Source organism: Mastacembelus armatus, chromosome 13, assembly GCF_900324485.2.
Source record: "Mastacembelus armatus chromosome 13, fMasArm1.2, whole genome shotgun sequence".
NCBI classification, from domain to species: Eukaryota; Metazoa; Chordata; class Actinopteri; order Synbranchiformes; family Mastacembelidae; genus Mastacembelus; species Mastacembelus armatus.
Genome location: NC_046645.1, coordinates 24538671 through 24560895, shown reverse-complemented (window position 1 = coordinate 24560895; position 22225 = coordinate 24538671). Strand labels below are relative to the sequence as shown.

The 22225-nt window shown below is 44.9% G+C and overlaps 1 protein-coding gene and 3 non-coding genes across 6 annotated transcripts; all 4 read left to right on the top strand.

Annotated features, from left to right (window-relative positions):
• Nucleotides 1-5756: 5756 nt before the first annotated feature.
• atg16l1 (ATG16 autophagy related 16-like 1 (S. cerevisiae)) lies at nt 5757-22042 on the top strand. Of its 3 annotated transcripts, XM_026328387.1 has the most exons (21): nt 5757-5913; nt 6455-6566; nt 7063-7156; nt 10047-10152; nt 11187-11260; nt 11405-11474; nt 12038-12219; nt 12295-12360; nt 12442-12528; nt 12691-12750; nt 12874-12918; nt 14909-15011; nt 17078-17183; nt 17773-17843; nt 17956-18027; nt 19126-19246; nt 19456-19561; nt 19643-19792; nt 19972-20019; nt 20121-20222; nt 20551-22042. In XM_026328387.1, exons 2-21 carry the CDS (start codon nt 6461-6463, stop codon nt 20642-20644), a joined length of 1863 nt encoding a protein of 620 aa, XP_026184172.1. In that variant the 5' UTR covers nt 5757-5913; nt 6455-6460; the 3' UTR covers nt 20645-22042. The 3 variants fall into 3 exon arrangements, with proteins under 3 accessions (XP_026184172.1, XP_026184187.1, XP_026184180.1); XM_026328402.1 differs by lacking the exon at nt 12874-12918; XM_026328395.1 differs by lacking the exon at nt 12874-12918 and having other exon boundaries at nt 14906-15011.
• LOC113125769 (small Cajal body-specific RNA 6) lies at nt 11617-11890 on the top strand. The gene has a single exon (XR_003295185.1).
• On the top strand, nt 16706-16979 carry LOC113125770 (small Cajal body-specific RNA 6). Its single transcript, XR_003295186.1, has one exon.
• On the top strand, nt 18557-18830 carry LOC113125771 (small Cajal body-specific RNA 6). Its single transcript, XR_003295187.1, has one exon.
• Nucleotides 22043-22225: the final 183 nt, after the last annotated feature.

Genomic DNA, 22225 nt, shown 5'->3' with positions numbered 1-22225 from the left:
CTTTTTACCCAGCCTTCAACATCATCATACAATCCCACCCAGAAACATCGCTCCCTGAGCAGGTTCACTGTATGCTCGATACCTTGGTGTCCCATTTTACTGTGGACACTATCCAGGACTTGTTCCTTTAAACAAGCAGGTAATAGAAACTGCCAAATCTGACCGTGACGGGGGTCAGTTACCACTTTGTACAGCAAGCCTTGTCTCTGCTGTATCCTATCCCACTGTTTTAACAGTTTCTTTACCAGACTCGACAGCGCTGCTCTCTCTCTGGCATTTGGCCTCTTTCCTCTATCCCAGAAGGTGCGAAACTCCTTCAAGATGTGATCACCTTTCTGAAATCCTATCAGCTCCTCTCTAGTATACCCTGGCAGAGTATAAGTGTTTCCCTGCTCATTCCCTGTCTCTTCAGAACCTGACTCCACAGAACAGATTTGTCTAACCCTATAGCATTCAAGACCTCTGGTAACTAGCTCATGACCTAAGACAGTCCCTCGCCTCATTAAATTACAGACAGCCACGCAATCATCCCAATCTGCATCAGGGCTCATTTCGGCCTCCCCTGCAAACTCCTGTCTAGACAGTGCATCTGCGGCCGCATTACTGCACCCAGGACGGTATTTAACCTCAAAATCAAAGACTGGCAGCTGTGCCACCCATCTTTGCTCTATAACACCTAATTTTGCAGTTTTCAGGTGACAAAGGAGGTTGTTGTCTGTCAGGACGACAAACTTTGAGCCTAACAGGTAGCCTCTGAACTTTTCAGCTACTGCCCATTTCAATGCCAATAACTCCAGCTTCATACCACTATAGTTTCGATCATTTCTCTCTGCCTGTCGTAATCTTCGGCTCGCATAGGTGATGACTCGCTTAGAGTCACCCTGCTGCTGTGACAATACAGCACCCAAACCAAGTTGACTCGCGTCTGTCTCAACTATGAAAGGCATGGTGAAATCTGCATATCCCAGAACGGGAGCCGAAGTCAGCATTTCCTTTAACTGCTCAAAAGCAGAGTCACAGTCTGAAGTCCACACAGTACGTTACAGGGAAACTGCCCTTCCGGCTTTTCTTGCCCCCAAACACGTATTCACCAGGTCATGTAGTGGCCCAGCAATCTGTGAGAACCCCTGAATAAATCTTCGATACTAACTACAGAAGCCCAGGAATGACTGAAGCTCTTTAACTGTGGTAGGAGTTTTCCAGCTATGAACCGCAGAGACCTTAGAGGGATCTGCCCCCACCCCCTCGGCGGACACCTGGTGTCCCAAAAACTTCACTGACCCCTGAAGAAACGCACATTTTTGCAACTTGACCTTAAGCCCTGTTTCTGCCAGACATTTGAGCACAGTCTCAAGTCTTCCCAAATGCTGTTCAAAAGAGTCTGAGAACACCAAAATATCATCTAGGTACACCAGGAGTATCTGAAAAATTAGGTCATTCATAGTAACCTGCATTAACCACTGAAACGTAGCGGGCCCATTGCAAACTCCAAAAGGCATTCTGACATGCTCATATAGGTCAAATGGTGTTGTGAATGCTGTCTTAGGCCTATCCCTCTCGTGCATGGCCACCTGGTGGTAACCACTTACGAGATCAATAGTAGAGAAGAACTTAGCCCCTCTCAGGGCATCAAAACTCTCTTCGATCCTGGGGAGAGGGAATGGATCACGTCTGGTCTTCGCATTGAGTTTCCTGAAATCAACACAAAGTCTCAGACTGCCATCCACCTTTCTCACCAACACTATTGGTGAAGCGTAAGGACTGGAGCTTTCTTTAATAACTCCTTTTCTCAACAGCTTCCCAATGTGTTCCCTGACTTCACCATACTGGGTGGGTGGGATCCTTCTGTATGGCTGGGTGACAGGTATGTCATCAGTCAAATGTATCTCATGTCGTACTTTGTCTGTGTACCCCAACTCTTCATCCTCTGTGGCAAACACGAAGGAGTACTTCTCTAACAATGAAACCAGCTGAGTCTGTTGCTCTTGGTTACCGCCTGTCGAAAATGGATGGTACATTGATTGGTGAGGCTCACATGCTCTGTATTGGCTGAAATTCTCTGGAACTGTACCTCGCAGAGCTCGTCACTTCTCACACCATCTAGCTCAGACAAAACCCCAAGCCTAGTCCTTGGCTTGAGCCAAATGTCCTCATCTGACAGGTTCATGACTTGTACTGGGAAAATACGACTCTCAGAAGTTACTAGAGTCGGGACAACAACCAAACCCCCCCGGTAGCTGTGCACTTACAGGCTCTAACAGAAGTAGGTGACCATTCCCCTCCACTATTCTGAGTCCCCCAGGCACAACAGTAGCGGCAGAGAAGGCCGGAACATGAACAACCTCTTTCCCAGCAACTCGAGCAAATGAGAGACGGTCTGCCACTTTTAATGCCTGCAGCTGACTAAAGGGTTCTCTCCAGCCTGAGTCAAGTCTACCCTGACAGGTGGTATCAAACTCACTGTGCACTAGCTCTTGACATTTTTTGACAACATTCATCCCAATGAGACAAGGAACAGTGGATGAGTGGACAGCATCCCTGACTATGAGGAACCCCCGTTCTGGAATAATCAGACCCATGGCCTCTACTTCCAGCTCTACATAGCCCACATAGGGTATGTCTAACCCATTAGCTGCAGTGATCTTTAACCATTCAAATGCAGGTTGCATGTTTTCATTTTTCACTGAGAGGTATTTCTTGAAGAAAGTCTCAGAAATAGTACTAACCTGGCTACCAGTGTCAAGCAGGCCCAAAACGGTCACCCCCTGTAATCTTACCTCAACCGTCTTGTACTCTCCAACTGCTCGCTCCAAAATTTGTTCTTTATCTACAGCTGCATTGGGTGAGCCCAGGAATTGCCCTCGAGTTGTTTGGCTCAGAACAACAGAGGGATCGAGTTTTCCTGCACTGCATGGGGACTGGATGTAGCAGCCCCTTGAGCACTGTTGGCCAGTTGACACTTTCTGGCTATGTGTCCTATGCCCCCTACACTTGTAGCAAATGGGCAGGCCGTCTGGTGTAAATCTTGGCAGTGGCTTAACACGTGATCGGGGCTCTGAAATCATCTGTTGGGAACTATGCCTACTCATCTCCTTTACAGTACTAGTTAACTCTGCCAAGGTCTTACTCAGCTCGGCCACAGCTCTCTGAACTTCATCCAAAACAGAATGCTGGTCATCACCTGCCTTGTTGGCATTACATAGGGTTTCTATCACCCTTGACTGAACCTGATTAGTTCTCACAACCCTGGGACGCGCATACCTGCTCTCCTCCATTTCCCACAGGAGAGCTTCATTCCTCACCTCTAGAAGGCTATATTCAGGATTGTCCCTAACCATTTTCCGGAGTTCACGTCTCAGTGCGACATCCTTCAAACCTTCAATAAACCGATCCCTGAGCAAAACTTTTTCATCAGATATCCCATTTGGGGACTGCTTTGTGACCGAATTCAAAATCTGTGACAGGGCATGGGAGTAATCATGAAGGTCCTCCCCCTCTACCTGTTTACGATTGTAAAAGGTTTGCAACAGCTGTATGGGACTGCGTTTTTCACCAAAAGCATTTCTCAAGTAAGAGTAGAGATCACTGGGCCCCACTACCTGACCCCTCATGCATAATCTGACCTCTTCTAGTGCTGGACCACATAGCAAAGACAGTATGAAATCACACTGTTCTTCAGAGGACTGATCCCAGGATCTCAAAACTCTCTGAACTTCTTCAATAAACGTATCCACAGACCGCCCCTCTATACCCCCTTCCCCACTAAACGGCTGTATCTGGCGTTCCCTAGGGACATAAATGTATGACCGTGTCAGAGCACTACCTGCTCTCTGATCTCTCGCTTCTTCATTTAACCTGACAAGCTCCTCCCTGAGTCTGTGGAGCTCTTCCATTTGAGCCCTCATTACAGCAGGTTGATCTCTACTAGTACCCGCTGCCCCATCGGCGACCTGATCCGGCTGCTCATTAACTGTCCCAACTGCTTCCTCATCCCCAGATCCACTTGACATATTGTATTACCGTTTTTGTCACAGTTCAAAATTTGGTTCAGTGTTTCAATGTTCAATCCAGCCTGTTAACCAAGGGTACTGTGTAACCAGTCTTTTGAATGGAGCACCTCTGGACCTTCCTCTTTGCAGCTGGAGTCAATGCTGAAACCACAAGGGTCTTTCCCGAATCTTCTCATCCAAGTGGTAGCACCTGCAGCTTCCGCAGCACCGCAAAACGTCCACCGATGGTGATCACCGGCTGGCCTCTCAAACCGGAATACCGCTGGAAAATCATCACCACTGCCGTATTTGTCGAAATAAAAAAAACACTCGCCCCTAAATCGCTAATGCAGAAAACTGGGTTTGGTTAACTGCACCCCACTCCTGGTACCAAAATTGTGTAGCCCGGGTAATTAGCTGACCCAAGACACAATACTGGGGTTCTTGCAGTTTTATTTCAAACAGCGCTGTGGGGCGACATTTCGTCAAAAACCACACATGGCAAACAAAACTAATATCCCTAAAGAAAATCACATTCATCAAACAAATCTGACAAATACGACAGTGGGCTTAACTTCTCGACATGGGAGCTCACACCGCTGCTCCACTAAACCTCGTCACAGGGGTCTTCACCATGCGGCTCATTACAGAAACAAAACCCATGCGTAATACTCCGCACGTCTCCATTTTAGGATCACATTCCAAACAGGAAGCAACCCAGAGTGCACTTGGAGAAATTCGCTGCAGATTTTCCCTTTTCTATGCAATACTGCCCTCTGGTGGCCAAATGTAATGCACTGCTTTCTCCATCTTGAGGCACATTTACCCACATCAGAAAACCAACTTTAAACGGTGATAACGTAAAATAACCATGAACAATACAAAATATAACAACTTGGTTTAGGGGACATTTTGATACAGGTGGAAAACTACTTAGTCATTTACTTATACATGAGTTTACCATACGTTTACCACCCGGCTACATATTAATTACGAAATTTGGATAAGTTTACCTGCCCCTGTTGTGTAGATGAGGCTGCCGAAGAATGAGCTCATTCGGTCAAAAGCCCAAGGAGGTTCGTTCAAGTTCGAGGTGAGCAAAAACAGCGAACTCAATGACAAGTTAAACTCCTAACTGGTGGACTTCCTGTTGGTCATGTGACCTCGACATGATAAGCTTTTTTGCTTGGCCCGACATGAACAATAAGCATGCCAAGTTTGGTGAGTGCGATGAAAAAAATTTAGTTGGCCTCCCATTGGCGTAATGTATTTTCACTTTTGTCGGGGGCGCCGAAGAGCCATATTTTTGAGGTCGTTTATGAAATATATAAAATATAAAATTTTCACGCGATTCTGATTTCTGGGCAACTTTTGGTGAGTTTTCACACATGTTCAGGGGGTCAAATTTGAGGTCGTTTCGGATAAAAATAATAATAACAAAAAAATAGTATTTCTAACTATTTCCAGGCCCACGCCCGCCCGACAACCACATCATATACATTTTCAGAAAGGTCTTGCGCATCGCCACATCATGGCGGGTTGTGAGTCAACGCTAGACACTGCGTAAAGCCGCAATAAATGTGTTTGGAAAGTTTCTGGTCTGTCAATATTGAATCAAATCGAATTATAGCTTGAATTTGTTTACAAATCACTTTTAAATTGGATGTATTTTAGACACTGACATTCATGGAAGTGTTTAAAGTTTTTCCAAAAAAAGAAAATTCTTATAAATTGACGTCATTTTTCTGCGACCCGCCCGGAAGTGAGTCATCGGAGCCAAAATGGCGCTGGGTCGGACCAAGTTAGCTGAAGAAGCCGATGTCGGTTAATGAGATAAGCGGAGTTGTTGAACACCGACCACCCCAAAACAGCAGCACTTACGTTAACGGAGAAGGAAACGAGCCACAGCTCGGGACGCAGTCAGGTGGTGTAACTTTGTTTTTTTATTATTTTAGTTTAAAGCGCTGCTACACACTGCTATGTCCCCAACATGCTAACATGTTGAGTCACGGGTGTTTATATTTCCTAGAGCTGCGGTTTGACACGGTCCGTTAACAGGACCTGTAACACCGAACCGACAGGCTCGTGCACCTGTAAAGGTTCGGGTTCGGGCGGATTTTAAATCAAAAAGGCCGTTTCCTGTTAGTTAGGCGTCTTCCTGTTTGTAATGTTGTTTTAGCGGCTAACACAGAAGCTAATAGAAGCTAAACTGACACACTTGGTTTCTTTAAAATGTTTATTTCATGTTTGTGCATGTTTTATAGTTTGTCCAAGTGACTCCTTCAGGTGTGTTAAAGCTCTGTGGCGCTACGTTTATAGTTGAGCTGTAAATAATCGATTTTGGCTGTAAAGTGCCAGAAGTGTTCAAAATGTTTGCCCCTCATTTTCCAAATATCTTCTGTTCCTAAAGCAGCTGCTGATGTAGTTAAGTTTGTTTTCTGATGGAGCTGTGCTGTGTGTGTCAGGTGGTGATGGCGGAGCGGCGGGTGGAGTGCGCGTGGAAGAGACACATCTCAGAGCAGCTGAAGCTCAGAGACCGAGTACAGAGACACGCCTTCGAGGAGATCATCCATCAGTGTGAGTCCATCAGTGTCACGGTTCCTCAGACTCTTAGATACTTGTGTGAGAGGACTGAAAGTGTGCCATGAGAGATGATGTTCTGTGTAGTTATGTTTGCGTGTAACTCCTGCCTGGGGGAAATTTCATTTGTTGAATTTCATCTGCTTGAAAAGCAAAAGTAAGAATTTTCACTGCAGATACAAACTACAGTTAAACATGAAATTCATCTAACATTCAGTACAAATCTAACACACAACAATATTCTTATAAGTATCAGATAAATAGCAGCAATTTTCAGAAAATGATGACTAAAGTTTCTAAGAAATTACCTTAAAACCTGGACCTGTAAACTAAAGGGTTTTGATCTTCTGGTGAGGTCCTTGTGTGTGGATATGAGTCTGTGGCTGCAGTTAAAGCTTCTGTCTTACAGTTTTAACCCTGTTAGACACGGACTGCTGCAGCTCCTGTGTGACCTCTCAGTGCAGCTGTTTAATGAATGAACTGTGTGTTTCAGATAACCGTCTGCTGGAAAAGTCAGACCTGCAGGCTGTTCTGTCAGAGAGATATCAGCCTGAGAAATATGATGTCCAGAGAGGACACGAGGCCAGGTGAGACACAGCAGAACAGACTTCTGTGACTTGTATGGGCTTAAGAAACTGCTGGCAACAGGACTGGTACTGAACACAGGAAGGTGTCCACATAAATATAGTAATGGACACCTTATCTGTTCTTTCCTTCTATCACATGACCAGTGTTATGACAGTCATGTCATGTGACCTGTAGGCAGTGGACGAGTCAACATTTTAACATCTTCGTTTATAAGTTGTGATGTGGGAACATCAGATTTCCACACAGAAATAAAAATGTGTGTCCTACTCACAGCTCAGTGCCAAAATTTAACCCCATTCATTCTCTTTCCATCACTGTCTCCACTTTCAGCAGTTAGTTTGTAGTTTGGTCCTTTCACTAAAGTTAACAGCTTGTTGTACTGTTGCTCCTTGTTAGTCTTTATAGTGACAAAAAGTGCAATGAGACAAAATGAGCTACATATAGAGAACAGCCATAGTTGAAGATCATTTGTGTGTTCAGTAAAGTTTGTCCTGAGTCACAACATAAATGATATTTGCATGATAACAGAATGCCTGTTAAACCTCATTGTCTGGTGTGCCTAAATGCCAAACTCTGAATATAAAAATAAAACATCCCTGGCCGGGTGTGTCCTCCCCAGACGTACCCTTCTTGTAGGCTGCATATGTGCAGTTACTGGCTCCACCAACCCATCTTTTTCTCATATCACCCCAACCAGTTGAGGCAGATAGCCCAATTCTGCTGGAGGCTTCTTCTATTAAAGGGCCTTACAGTTCAAAAGTTAAGACAAATCTGTCATAGTCGGTAAAAGACACAATCATGTCTTCCTTCATTAGCTCTGGAGGAGTTTCAGGGTCCTGGTCATCCTGTGAAATGGACTGATACATTTGTTCGTTATTGCTGTATCAATAAGGCGTTGACAAAGGCCTTTAATACATGGAATGCAAGAGTAACCACAGGTAACCAAAATAGCAGTCATCACAGATGAGTGTGGACTGGATCAGACCGCTCCATTTACCAAACATTCCCTCCAGCCAAGAAGTGAAGGGATTGTCAATACCAGCATTCTCAGCGAGCTTCTCAGATAAGGCTTGGAGTCCTTGTAAAGCTCGAGAGACAGAGGGATAAAGGTACAACAGGCATATCCAAACATTTTAGAAGAGCTGCAGAAGGATTGATTTATAAGCTTTTGTCCCAAAAAGGAATCTGATCTTCAAGCCTTGCACCAGCAATGTTACTTTAGGTTTTTTTTTTTCTTAAAGCATAATTTAAGTTATGACTCAAATGTTAGCTTCAGTCAGATGTGAGTCTTGTTGCTTTTTCTGCTGTTCAGTGTGTGTATTTTGCATCTGACCTTTTTTTTTTTTTTTTTTTTTTTGTTGTTGTTGTTGTTGTCTGCTCCTCCCTTCTGCTGCAGCGTCTTTCTCTGTGGGCAGTTCTTAGTCCAGTGGCCTGTATTTTTACACACATAGCAGCAGTCATGATCAACTTTCTGCTGTCTGCCAGGTCTCCAGCCGCGACCTCATCCCTGCCCCCGGCCCTCAAGCCATGGCTTGTCACCCTGGAAATAACACTCAGAAACCATTTCATTATCATAGTTAGTGAAAAGCACTTCAGCTCTTGTCCTAACTTTCTTTTGTGATTTTCTCTTTGTTGGAGGACAATGGCCCCATGCACAGTATAATTTTTATGTTTTCCAGTCAATTTGATGCTTTCGAATAAATCCTGAAATTTCAGGTTTGAGGCCATTTAAGAAGGCATTCTTCATGCGGCCCATCCCCACTTTCTGCAGCACCTTCAGGTACTGGTATTCCACTATGAGTGGTTCCAGTCTGTTAAAATAAGCCAGCACTCCCTCACTATCTTCTACATAAGGAGATTGAGGCTGAGGCACAGGATCAGAAGGAGCTGTGGGAGGTAATATTTCTCGACCAACAGCAACCTCCTCTTCCTGGGAGTGTACGAAGGAAGCTGAGCCGGTGGAGGATTGTTAAGACGAGGAGGTGGTCTACAGCATGACATTGTTTGATCATCTGTAAATTCAACAATTTGCCCTAAATACAATGTTGGTGAAGAGGCTTTTAACTGTTTTTGTATTTGCTTCTGTCTCTCTTCTCCTTCCTTTCTCTCTTTCCCTCTCTGTCTACTCGGTTTTTCGGTTTTGTTTGAATTCCAGAACTCAAGTTAAGTCAGTCATATTTTTAGTCTCATTTCGAACTAACATCTGTCTAATATGAGCCACTGAGACTCTACTCAGCTTGCATGACCTCAAAGACCCAGGACCCATCCAGGATTCCCGGAGAGCCAGAAACTCCCAGAGACTCCCTTCACACAAAAATCAATAATTTCACTCTGTTTTAAGTCCCCACTCAATTCACTTATTCACTTATAAAATTTCTCTTACCTTACAGGAGTCCGTCTCTTGTCTCTCTTTTCAAAATTCAATTGCGTCACTCCTCCCTTCTCTTAGCAGATCCCAGCCTCTCAATGCCCCAAACTGTTCCCTTATGGGACTGGGGCGGAGGGCTTTCAGTCAGGAGTCTTAGACACCCCGTGCACGGTTTGTAGGTCCAAACCTGGAAGGAAGAGGAGATGTTGCGATCCCGATCCTGGGCCCTTATCAAATAGTCAAGGTTAGAGCAAACTGTTCTCACTGAGAGCGAAAATTAAATTTCCACGATACACAATAGGCCCTATTCAGAAGGGTTTTGGTTAAACTAAAGGTGGATCAGGTCACAGGAGGGTAAACATTTGAATTTCTCTAACAGTCACCAAGTGCTGCTCAGGAGAGACTTGTTGGGTTCTATGTGAAGTGCCTTGGGATGGTTATAATGTGGTTTGGTGCTACATACATAAACTGAATTGAAAAAGTGAACTGATTCTTTAAGATGGCTGTGTTCTTTGTTTCAGTTCGGGTGCAGACTCGAGTCGCAGCGATGCTCTGCAGCAGGAAATGGCTCAGATGAGAATCAAACACCAGGAGGAACTGACAGAGCTGCACAAGAAAAGAGGAGAGGTCAGTCACTTGCTGCACAAACAGGAAGTGATGTGTCATTACTAATAAAACACAGGTTAGTCATCATTGATCAATGACAGTCCAACAGATGCTCAAAAGAACAGTTTTACAGACAGAAGTAGTAAGACTTTGTTTCTCTTTGAGCGCAACCTGAATGATTTTATCTATCCATGACAATAGTTCATTACCTGTTGTTGGCTAATAGTGTCAGCTGTGACTTCTCTGCCAGGTTTATTTTGGTTCTGCAGCTTCATACCACAGCAGCTGGTCAGAGCACACTGCACCAGGGTCAGTGTTACAACACACACCAGATTTCTCAACAGGGAAGTTCCCTGTAAAAACTGCTGATGTCAGACTGATTCTTGGAAACGTTAAGAAGCATTTGGCCTCATAAAGATGGAGTATCCTGCATTACTTATTCAGCAGGAGTTTAATGAGAGAAAGCATGAATGTCCTTTACCTTGAGGCTGGAACATTTGGTTCTTACATCTGAGGAGTGTGTGAGGAAATGAAAAATCTAAAATAGAAAGCAGATTAGGACCATGTACTGTAGACCGCTGCTGCGGTAGACAGAATGAGCATAAATTATTTTTTTATCATCCAGTACTTCTATCCATTTTCTGCAGCTTATCACTGTGTGTGTTTTCATTATATAATATTATTGGGAGCCATTGCTAGGAAATTTTACTGTCCTAATTCAATTACATGTTCTGTGTGGTGCTGAGCTCTTCTAATTATACTGTCTCAATACTTCATATTGTTTCACATCCTTTTTCAGCAAAGTAACAACATGACTGACTTTCATGTTTTGTTAATTTATCCTTGTTTTCACCATATTTCGTATCTTTCTGTTGAAACTAAACTGACCAGCCTGACATTCTTCATCTTAATCACCATCTTCTTCACATGGTCTTCTTATTTATGCTGTTTTCAGATTTCTGACAGGGCAGGTGAAGAAAAGCTTCAGGTGATGAAAGTGATGTTTGGTGGTTCTGGAAAGTCACAGACCTCATTTTTGTGTTTTTCTCCTGCAGCTGGCACAAAGTGTCATCGAACTGAACAACCAGATCCAACAGAAAGACAAAGAGATTCAGAGCAATGAGGCCAAGTCAGTATCAGTCCAAACACACATTATTTGTATCTGTGTGTGCACTACCTGGTACGTGCCTACATGGGGAGTTTACCTGTAGCAGGTGATCAGACACATGCAGGTGAATAACCTGTGATTAATAATCTGCTATTGTGTTTTCAGGATGCAGGAGTACCAGCAGCAGATCGCCAACCTGGAGGGAGACTGTCGAGAGCTGAGGAGCTGCCTGCAGGTAGGAACTGTCAGACTTCTGTTGGTGAAATGCCCTCGTAGGTTTTACCTGATCTGGAATCTGCTTGGCATTAGCTGAGAAGTTGAAGGTGGCACCAGAGGAAAGGTGATGCTCTTGCCTGTATCTCAGTAGATGTGAAGAAGGTCAGTGATGAGCAGTAAAAGGTCTGATTACCCACAATCCTCTCCTGCTGCCCTCTGGCTCCCAGCAGCCCCTACTCTCTGCTCCCGTCAGGTTCTAGTTGTGCCCTGGTGGTTCCAGGAGCTGCTGACAGACAGGAAGTGACATCACAGTGTGGGTCTGTACAGAGAACCTACAGGCTCAGTGTGGTGATTGGCATCCAACAGAACCAATCAGCATGGAGCGCCAGGCTGAGGAGGAGGAGGGAGCTGATCTCAAGTTTTCAACCTGAGACCTTCACAGTCTGAGTAGACAGGGAAATAGAGTCCAGTCAGCTGTTTCTGCTGTCAGTCTGTTCGTCTTTACTGTCGTGGGGAGTGGTGGATGCAGAAGTATCAGGTATTTATGGATCCACAGTTGCTGTTGGTCCTGTGTGTCTGCAGGACCTGGAGCGGGCCAACCAGACCCTGAAGGATGAGTATGATGCCCTGCAGATCACCTTCTCCGCTCTGGAGGAGAAACTGAGGAAAACCGCAGAGGACAACCAGGAGCTGGTGTCTCGATGGATGGCAGAGAAAGCTCAGGAGGCCAACCGGCTGAATGCTGAGAACGAGAAGGATAGCAGGTAGACGGCACCCCTGGAGGAGGCAGTCCCTGAGTCCTGCCCATTTCCTCTATGACTGATCTCTGTTTCTTTCAGGCGCAGACAGGCCAAACTGCAGAAGGAGCTGGCAGACGCTGCTAAAGAGCCTCTGCCCATCGACCCGTCAGTAGATTTAACGTTTATTTTTATTCCGCTGATGTGGCAATGTGAGTGTCAGGTCTCACTCAGTGTTCTTCCCCTCAGGGATGATGACATCGAGGTTCTGGCTGAGGATGGAGGGAAGGGGGGAGGAGAGACCTCGCCGAACAGACCACTGAGCAGAACTCCCAGGTGAGGCCAGTACCTGTCCTGCTTCAATTGTAGGCACAATTGTAGAGTTTTTCAAATTTGTTTTACCTCAGATTTTATTTGTCAGATTTAAAGTTTCTTTTCCTTACAGCCCACATGATGTTCTCGATATGCAGTACACTCTATTTTCTGTTGGTTCTGCAGTAAGAAAATCTCTCAGCCCCCTCCTGGTGGTCTGCTGGACTCCATTTCCAACATTTTTGGGTATGTAGCACTAAAGTTACCTGTCCTGTGTCCATCTACCTGTACTGGTCTCTATCCTGTGGGGTCTTGCCTGTCCATGCTGTGATTGACCACCTGTCTGTCAACTTGTCTGTGTGTCTGCAGCGTGTCTGAGTGTGTTCAGCCTGGACTCCTCCCACCACGCTCCAGGTGAAGGACTCTGTGTTCACCTGTGTGTGTTGACACTGTCAGCTTTTGATTGATAGGTCATATGTCCATGTGTGATGACAGTAGTCCTCAGCCATGAGCAGTGTCTGCCTCCAGCTGTTTCCAGCTCTGTTAACATTGGCCAATGAAAAACTCTGCAGGAATGTTTGATCTGTTCAGTGTCTAAGGCTCAGGTCAGTAAGCTGTTCTGTGATTGACAGCAGAGGCTCTGAACAGATACCTGTGACATTTCGATCAGTTTCTGATGGTGTGAGCACACAGTGACTTTCTTTGTAACCTCAGTACTAAATCAGTAATTAGATCTGGAGTCTTGTTGTTTCTGTGTGGATAAAGAGCCACAGTTTGTGGATGATGCTGTCCTGATCTCACCCTTAACAACATGTTGTGATACTCATGATCCTGTCAAACTGGACTGAACCCTCACTTATTTCACCACCTCCTATCACATGTTAGAGAGAGGCTGAGTGTCTGTGGCAGCAGCAGCTCAACCTGAAGTTTTAGTTTAGATTAGAACACCATGGAGCATTTAGCAGCTGAAGAGACGTTTCCCAGAAGCTGGTGGTGACCAAAACCAGAGCTAATAAAGAGGGAAGTGAACTCAGGTGTTCTGTGTATGATGGACTGATCAGTCACATGATGTTATAGAGAGCATTGCTGTAAACAAGTGGACAAATTAATGGAGTTTAAACTGAGTTATTAGAGATCACATTTGCCTCTCTCAACCTGTTTTGGGACATGGAGCCACTAAATTTTAGAAAACATTATTTAAAACAAACCATGTAAAGTCCATTCAGTAGCTGTCTGAGCTTTCTGTCCGTTTCCGCTGCAGCTTTTCTTTTGACTCGTTAACAGTGAGATGTGTTTGGAAGCTCCGGGGTTTGAACATCAAATCAAATTTAAATCTTAGAGAAAAATCTATATTTTCAGATTTAAAGTAGATGCTGCTGCCAGTAGACTGTCAATTGAGAATTTCTAAACACAATCTTCTGTCCTCTGAGATGAACGTCCCTCAGATCATATAAAAGATGTTGGCGTTTGACCTTTCTCCCAGTGTTTAGACGTCATCAGCCACTGTTCAATTTGCTTGTTCTCAGTTCCAGTTAATAGCAGCTTCAGGACAGGTCTCTAACTGATCTGTGGCTGTGAGCTGATATATTAGCTGGTTACTCAGTGCAGATGGAACCAAATTCAGATTTGTCACAGTTTTATTTTTACACAGCTGCTGGTCACGTTACTGAATAAATGGAGCTCAGTCCAGTTCTGACTCCTCCTTGTCGGATTTCCAGTTAATGGCAGATTTGATGGAAACTGTTCCTGTTCGAAACACTGATATGTTTGTTCACCACACACATTAGCTCTGTTGTCAGAGCTGTCAAATTGGGTTAATGCCTCCAGTTATAAATAGGTGAATAATTAATTGTGGAAAACAAAAGGCAGCTGGATCCTGGGTATTCTTCATGAATATGGCCATGTTGTGTGCTTAGACATTTTATTTAAGCTGCACTTTGAACACGTTGTAATGCTATAAATAGATCTAATATCCAAAAACAGAAATGAAGCAGCAGAAAAAACAAATAAGAGAATACTTTTCACTTCGCACATCATCATGACTGACTGGGAAATTGTCCCCAACAATGACACTCACTGCTCTGATGAATTGATCGATCGATCAGCTGAGCTGCATCAGATCCTGATCAGTCTGTGATATCTCACCTTGTCTTGTGGTTTAGCTGCACCGTTAGTAATGATGAGAAGTAATATCAGCAATAATCAGTAAAACAATATCAGACACAAATGATTGGATCTGAACAAATATGTAATCACAGCAGAACTCAGAACCATGTGATGTTTGACTTTAGTGTTTGCTGTGAAAAACGTTAAATCTCACTGGTTTGACAGTTGAGGTTCATTCAAAGACATGAACTGTGTGTATCCGACCACATGGTGTTAAGTATGTTTGGTCTCCCAGCAGGCGCCGAAGTGCCAACTCCTTCAGCACATCACCTGAAAACACAGAGGCTCCATCTGGAGCGTGTGCAGAGGTTCGAGTCCCGTCCACTGCTCTGCACGTCTTTGTAAGTATCTCAAGTGTTAACCTGATGGTTTGACTGGGACCAGTTCAGGTCAGCTGGGAAAATGACTCCTGGGTTGATTGACCGATTCAGTTCCTGTTGTATCAATCAACCAACTTAACATGCAGGTGTTTAGGTATCAAACCTCAGCTCTTTTCTTTTATGAAACAGCTCCACTGTACATGCCCACACCTCCACTGTCACACTGCCTCTCCCAGCACTAACTAGACGGTGTGGAGTCTATGATCATCTGAGTCCTCCATGATGTCCTCTGCTGCTTTTCTTCACTTTGTCTTTTACCCACTGACGTCTTTGATGGTCAGACACGTCCCTGTATCAAAAATCAGCTGGTGATTGAAGTTTTAAAATCTTTCTGAATCAGCTTTATTGGCCACGTTTGTGTACACAAACAAGGAATTTGACTCCGTCTCGCTGATCTATGATCTCTATGTACAAGAATTAAAATAAAGTAAAACTTTTTAAAAAAGAATAGTACCTCATAGTACCAAGACCTCATAGTACCATATTATCCCAATAGACCACTTCGCTCTCAGAGTGCAGGCCTACTTGTGGTTCCCAGAGTTCTCAAAAGCAGAATGGGAGGCAGAGCCTTTAGCTATCAAGCTCCTCTCCCGTGGAACCAGCTCTCAGCCTGGGTTCAGGAGGCAGACACTCTCTGTACTTTTAAGGCTAGACTTAAAACCTTCCTCTTTGACAAAGCATATAGTTAGGGCTGGCTTCAGGCAACCCTGAACCATCCCTTAGTTAGTTATGCTGCTATAGGCCTAGACTGCCTGAGGACCATCGGTGCACTGAGCTCCCCTACCCTAACCCCCCCCCTTCTCTCCCACCTCATGTATATTCCACCATTGAATGTTACTAACCTTGTGCTCTCTCTCTACCCTAGTTTGTGCTCTCTCCCTCCCTCTCTCTCTCTCTCTCTCTCTCTCTCTCTCTCTCTCTCTCTCTCTCTCTCTCTCTCTCTCTCTCTCTCTCTCTCTCTCTCTGTACCTTCTGCAGGTGTCCCTGGTCCTGGAGCTGTTTATCGCTGATGTGCAGTTACTGGCCCCACCAACTTGCAGTGTCTATTTGTTGTTTATTGTTGCTGTTCTTTTCTCTCTGCTCTATCCACTCACCCCAACCGGTCGAGGCAGATGGCCGCCCAAACTGAGCCTGGTTCTGCTGGAGGTTTTTTCTTCCGTTAAAGGGAGTTTTTTCCTCTCCACTGTCACCAAGTGCTGCTCATAAGGGAATTGTTGGGTTTTTAGTTTTAGTTTTTGTAAAGTGCCTTGAGATGATTTGTATTGTGATTTGGCGCTATACAAATAAAATTGAATTGAATTGAATTGAAATTCAATAGGATGTTAAAGAACAAAAGCAAAAGAAATATTAAAAAAATAAATTCTGACCTGCAGTTTCTTCCTCACATGGTCCTAAGATGCAGGCCACTTAGGGGTACTCCTGGTTTGATAAAGTAATTCTCTGAGCTTCTGTGACCTCAGCTGTCTCCACACAGAAACTAGACAAAACCTCCAGTGGCAGGAGAACAACCCGATGTGTTTTGTTCTCAGCGCTGAGACACACTTAGACTAACCCATCACCAGAGAATAATGTTCATGTCCCTTCAGTGGTTTGGTGTTTCCCAGCTGATCACTGGCCTGGTCTCTCTGACTGTCCGCGGCTTAATGAGGACATAAGGTCAGTGATGAGCAGTAAAAGGTCTGATTACCCACAATCCTCTCCTGCTGCCCTCTGGCTCCCAGCAGCCCCTGCTCTCTGCTCCCATCAGGTTCTAGTTGTGTCCTGGTGGTTCCAGGAGCTGCTGACAGACAGGAAGTGACATCACAGTGTGGGTCTGTGCAGAGAACCTACAGGCTCAGTGTGGTTATTGACATCCAACAGAACCAATCAGCATGGAGCGCCAGGCTGAGGAGGAGGAGGGAGCTGATCTCAAGTTTTCAACCTGAGACCAACAGAAACTGTTGATGGCATTTTTAATGCTCGACTGGTGTTTTATTTGTGTGTGTCTCTCTCTCTCTCTGTGCGTGCCTGCGTACGTGTGTGTCCAGGAAGCCCATGACGGCGAGGTGAATGCAGTGAGGTTCAGCCCTGGCTCTCGGCTCCTGGCCACAGGAGGGATGGATCGCAGGGTGAAGCTGTGGGAGGTCATTGCAGGTAAGTTTGCCATGATAAAGCAGGAAGTGCTCCTCACAGTGCAAGAATGTTTTTTTTTTTTTTATTTATCCAGAGTTGCTGCAGTTTGTCAGAAACAAGGTGTCCTCACCTTCCTGGACATGAAAAACCAGTTTGTTAATCAGAGTTTTAGATCGGCTCACGGAGAATACAGGAAACTGAAGGTTTAAAAACAAGCCAAAGTAGTTTAGTCAGAATTAGACATGACCTATTAAAGAGAAAAGTACAGTGAATCACTCTAAAACGAGGACAACAGCACTGAATAAACACAAGGAAACACCGAGCAGTCGAGTCTTCTGATGAATTAGGCTGAAAAAAAGATGGAAACTGTCTGATCTGAGCTGGAGCTGCAGTGAATCTGCTGCTGGGATTGGTCAGATGTCACCGGCTTTAATAAGTAACGAAATGAGAAACAAACTGGAATTATTAGTGTTGTACCTGATGATTTAATGTATGTGAAGGAGCTCACTGGGATGTTATAGGGTTTAGAACCTTTCAGTGTCTAGTTTTTAAAGTAACAGTGTCCACATTTCCCTCCTGTTGTCTTCTCTCATGTTTTATTGTTGTTCAGGTCATTGTGAATCTAAAGGAGCTCTGACCGGCAGTAATGCTGGAATCACCAGCATCGACTTTGACAGCGCTGTAAGTCTGCACACTCTCACACTGCAGCCTGAGTTTCATCCTCTAGGCCTTTATATTTATATGGTTTAGAATATTTTTTGATTTCAAGGCTACTTTCACTCTGTGGTTTCAGGGTTCATACTTGCTGGCTGCCTCCAACGACTTCGCCAGTCGGATCTGGACTGTAGACGACTACAGACTGAGGGTGAAACTTCACACTTCATTAATGTTATTGAGCTTTTACCTGCAGGCAGCACATCCAGGTATATCCTGGGGATTAAAGGTGAAAGTTGAGGTTTTTATTTTTTGCTAACACTTATCTATAGACAGGAGGATTAGAGGGTAAAGCAGAGATTGATCATCCTCAGAGACATGAGAGAGGATGTCTTCATGGAGAATAGGTTTCACTCAACATACTCTCAGACCAAGGTCTCCTCCAGGAGTCTTATTCCTCTGTAAAACCCTGTGATGGCGACACTAGAGGTGGTCACTGTGTTATTGATGGGGACAGAGTTTTATAGTGAATTATTAGTAACCACATGAATAATACAAATGTTAGCAGAGATGTGAGGAGCAGATGGTCTGACATAGTAAAGAAGCATCAAACTAATCCCCGGACACTGTGTTGAGCTGAGGGGTTTTCTCCTGGACCCTGTGCCCCATCCTCAGTAAGTCCCTGCTGTAAGAGCAGCTCTGACTCCAACATGGAGGACGCCACACATATGGGTGATCATGGTCAGTGATGTCATGTAAAAGGTCTGAATCTCAGCTCCCCCCCTCAGCCACCATTTTGGCTCCCATCAGCCCCTGCTCTCTGCTCCCATTATGCTCCAGTGCTGCAATGATGGTCCCAGGAGCTGCTGACAGACAGGAAGTGACATCACTGTTGGTCTGTACAGAGATCCTACAGGCTGAGTGTGATACTTGACACCCAACAGAACCAATCATCATGGAGCGTCGGGCTGGGGGGTGGGTCCTGAGCACTGATCTCAACCTTCAACTGAGACCATGAGTTACAACTGAATGGAAATATTTGTTTTTCACAGTTCAGATCGCATCCACTTTTGGTTTTAATCATCACGTTTTTATATTTTAGTTTAGCAGAACAAATAAGTTTGCATTTGTCTGAGAAATCAAAATGATCAAAAGAAAAAATAGATTGTTAAAAATTTCAAAGCTGTTCGTAACACACAGTTTGTTTTGCCGTTTGGTGCTGAGGGTAACCGAGCACGTCTCAATCTGCAGTAATTAGTGGTCATAGCGCACATCATGAGTGAACTGTGTGTGTGTGTGTGTTCTCCAGCACACTCTGACAGGTCACAGTGGAAAGGTGTTGTCAGCTCGTTTCCTACTGGACAACGCTCGAATCGTCTCTGGAAGCTATGACAGGACACTGAAGCTGTGGGACCTCCGCAGCAAAGTCTGTATGTGATTGGTCTGTCTGTCTGTCTTTTTTTTTTTTTTTTTTTTTTTGTTTTGATCCTTATTCCTCACTGCTGCTCTTTATGACTGATGTGAGCTATTTCACACACTGTGGCTCCAGTGGCACCTTAACTCACAGGCTGAGCAGCCCGACAGACATGTCACCAGTCGGCTGCTCAGTCTGTGATCTCCTGCCGTGTCACCTGTGCAGGTATGAAGACAGTGTTTGCTGGTTCCAGCTGTAATGACATTGTCTGTACGGAGCAGTGTGTCATGAGTGGACACTTTGATAAGAAAGTTCGATTCTGGGACATTCGGTGAGTGTTTCTGTTGTGTAACAGATCCGGTACAAGCCTTTAGTTTTAGGAAGCTGATACTGACACTGTTTGTCTGCTCAGAGCGGAGAGTATAGTGCGGGAGCTGGAGCTGCTGGGCAGGGTGACATCTCTGGACCTAAACCACGACCGAACTGAGCTGCTCACCTGCTCCAGAGACGACCTGATCAAGATCATCGACCTGCGCACCAACGCCATCAGGCAAACGTTCAGGTGCGTTGGTTTTAACGTGTCACTGCATAAACAGGAGAATCTACTTGGGTCCAAACTGCCTGTTCACTTCCCTGCAGAGAAATATGATCCATATGGTCACACAGACTGTTTGTTCTTTAGATACAAAGCCCGGTGTTGTTGTTGTTTTCATGAACTAACTGTGTGTGTTTTTTGTTCAGCGCTCAAGGTTTCAAGTGTGGAGCCGACTGGACCAGAGTCACCTTCAGGTGAGTTTAGCCCATTTTAAAACGAAACTCCTTTGTTCAGAATGAGATTTGATGATCGGGTTTCCCTGACTGTGTCACATGACCCATTACTGTGTTTCCAGCCCCGACGGCAGCTACGTGGCCGGAGGGTCAGCGGAGGGAGCTCTGTATGTGTGGAACGTTCTGACGGGGAAAGTGGACAGAACTCTGGACCGAAACCACAAGTAAGAGCCATTCTGACCCCAGGGCAGTGGACCTTCACACGTCATGCAGTAGATGAGCAAACGTCAGACATGACTGTAGTGAATCATTAAAAGGATGAGGAGAAACAAATACAGTGCTTTTATGTAATGATGTTCAGTGAGGCTCAGGTTACAGCAGCTCCAACCTGCCCAACTACTGCTCAAACAAAGAAAGAAATATTCTCAATCAGTGGAATAACTGAGTGACTTGATTGACAAATGTAATGTCTAAAGACAAACTTCTTTTCTGATTCCTCCATTTTAATTTCCTCTGATCTCAGCAGCTTCTCGTCTCTTGTTCTGTCTGCAGCTCTGCCATCAACGCAGTGTCCTGGTCATCCTCAGGAGCGTACGTGGCCAGTGTGGAGAAAGGCAGTAAGGCCATCCTGTGGTCTGACATGTGATTGGCTGACACAGACAGAGACTGTGGGTGGGGAGAGGGGCATCTGTCAGCAGCTGCTGTTGGCGATGAAAAGCGTGAAGCTGCTGTTCATCACACGGTTGATGTTCCCGGAGCAGCTGACTGTGAGGATAGGACTGGAACACTGTGGGTCTGTCGGAGGGACGACGAGCTGCTCGGCCTGACCTGCCTCCTGCTTGAACATAAAAACTGCTTGAATCACGTTTACTTTTATGTGTTTGGGTTCAGAAGCTTTTAATGTTCTTCGGTGTCATCTGAGTTCTCCGACAGTAAAAAAGAAACTGCCCTCACAGTTTACTGAGACACACTTCATCCCGCTGATATTTAATAAAGTCTTTATTAACAGCTCATGGTGAACAGGACGTGTGAAGCTCAGTGCAAACACATTACACCACCTGACCCAGTTCACCTGTGACACCTGTGTGTGTCCGTGTACAAGGTATTACTCATAGTGTGAGCCCTAATCTGACCACTCACTCACTAGTGGGGACGTTGCTAAGAAATCAAATTAAAGGGTGATGGCCTGGTTCAGGGTTAGGTAAGGTTGGGGTTCAGGTTAAGCAGGTGGTGTTCAGGATTAGTCTCTGGGAAATTAAGTCACAGGCTGAATCTTTGTTGTCTTATTCTATGGCTCCTAGGTCCTCAGTCAACCCAAAAGTCATTTTGGTCCTCCATGACTAAGGAAATCCCAAAGCTCTTATTTCTGCCCTGAGGAGCAAGGAGGCTGCCTGGAGAACCTGTAACCAAGGTTCCAACCAGTCATCCTTCACTGAGGTCTTTTATAGACCGACACGTCCATTCATTGGAAATCAGTTTTTGATTGGACACTGCGCATTAAGGATTGGGCAAGAAGACAGTTCATGTCTCTTTAAACTACTTTCCTGACTCCTGTCTTTTCCTTGTTTTGTGTGGGCAGGGCTAAGACTCAAGAAATGGAAGTGAGGGAAATGTGTGTTGTACACCTTGAGTTTTATACTATCACATGTGACGATGTTGTCTGATCCTTATAACTTCAAAGGGCTGTTTGAGGGTTCAGATGCGGTCTTAGGTCCAGGTTGGATCCAGGTGTTGATGAGGGGAGGGGCTTGGTCTTGGACAGTTGTGATTAGAGTTGGGGCCTGGACTTTTCAACGTAAAATGTGAATTCTGGATAACTGCTGCTCAGGGTGTGTGAACACAGGCTGTGGTGTTCGCTGGTGAACCAAGCATCAGGTGCGTTTTAGTCCGCCACCTAGTGGGACGGGTTCTGCAGGTGTTGGACCTCAGACTGATAAGGTGCCGAATCAAACACTGACACCAAAGTCACAGCGTCACATCTCAGTGATTTATTGAGTGAATCCTGACGGGACAGTTTCCTTTTCATTCCTAACTTTACCGTACAGACACAAATTTAAAAAAACGGTGACACAAAGATGGATGTGAGGGGAAGTTTTGAATGACACCGAGTCTGTCGCACACTTTCACGTCAGACTGAGCAAGTGAATCAATCATCCTGCTTAAAACCAGTTATTATTATCATCAGTATCAATAATCAGACATCTCATTTGAACTATTTAATAAATAA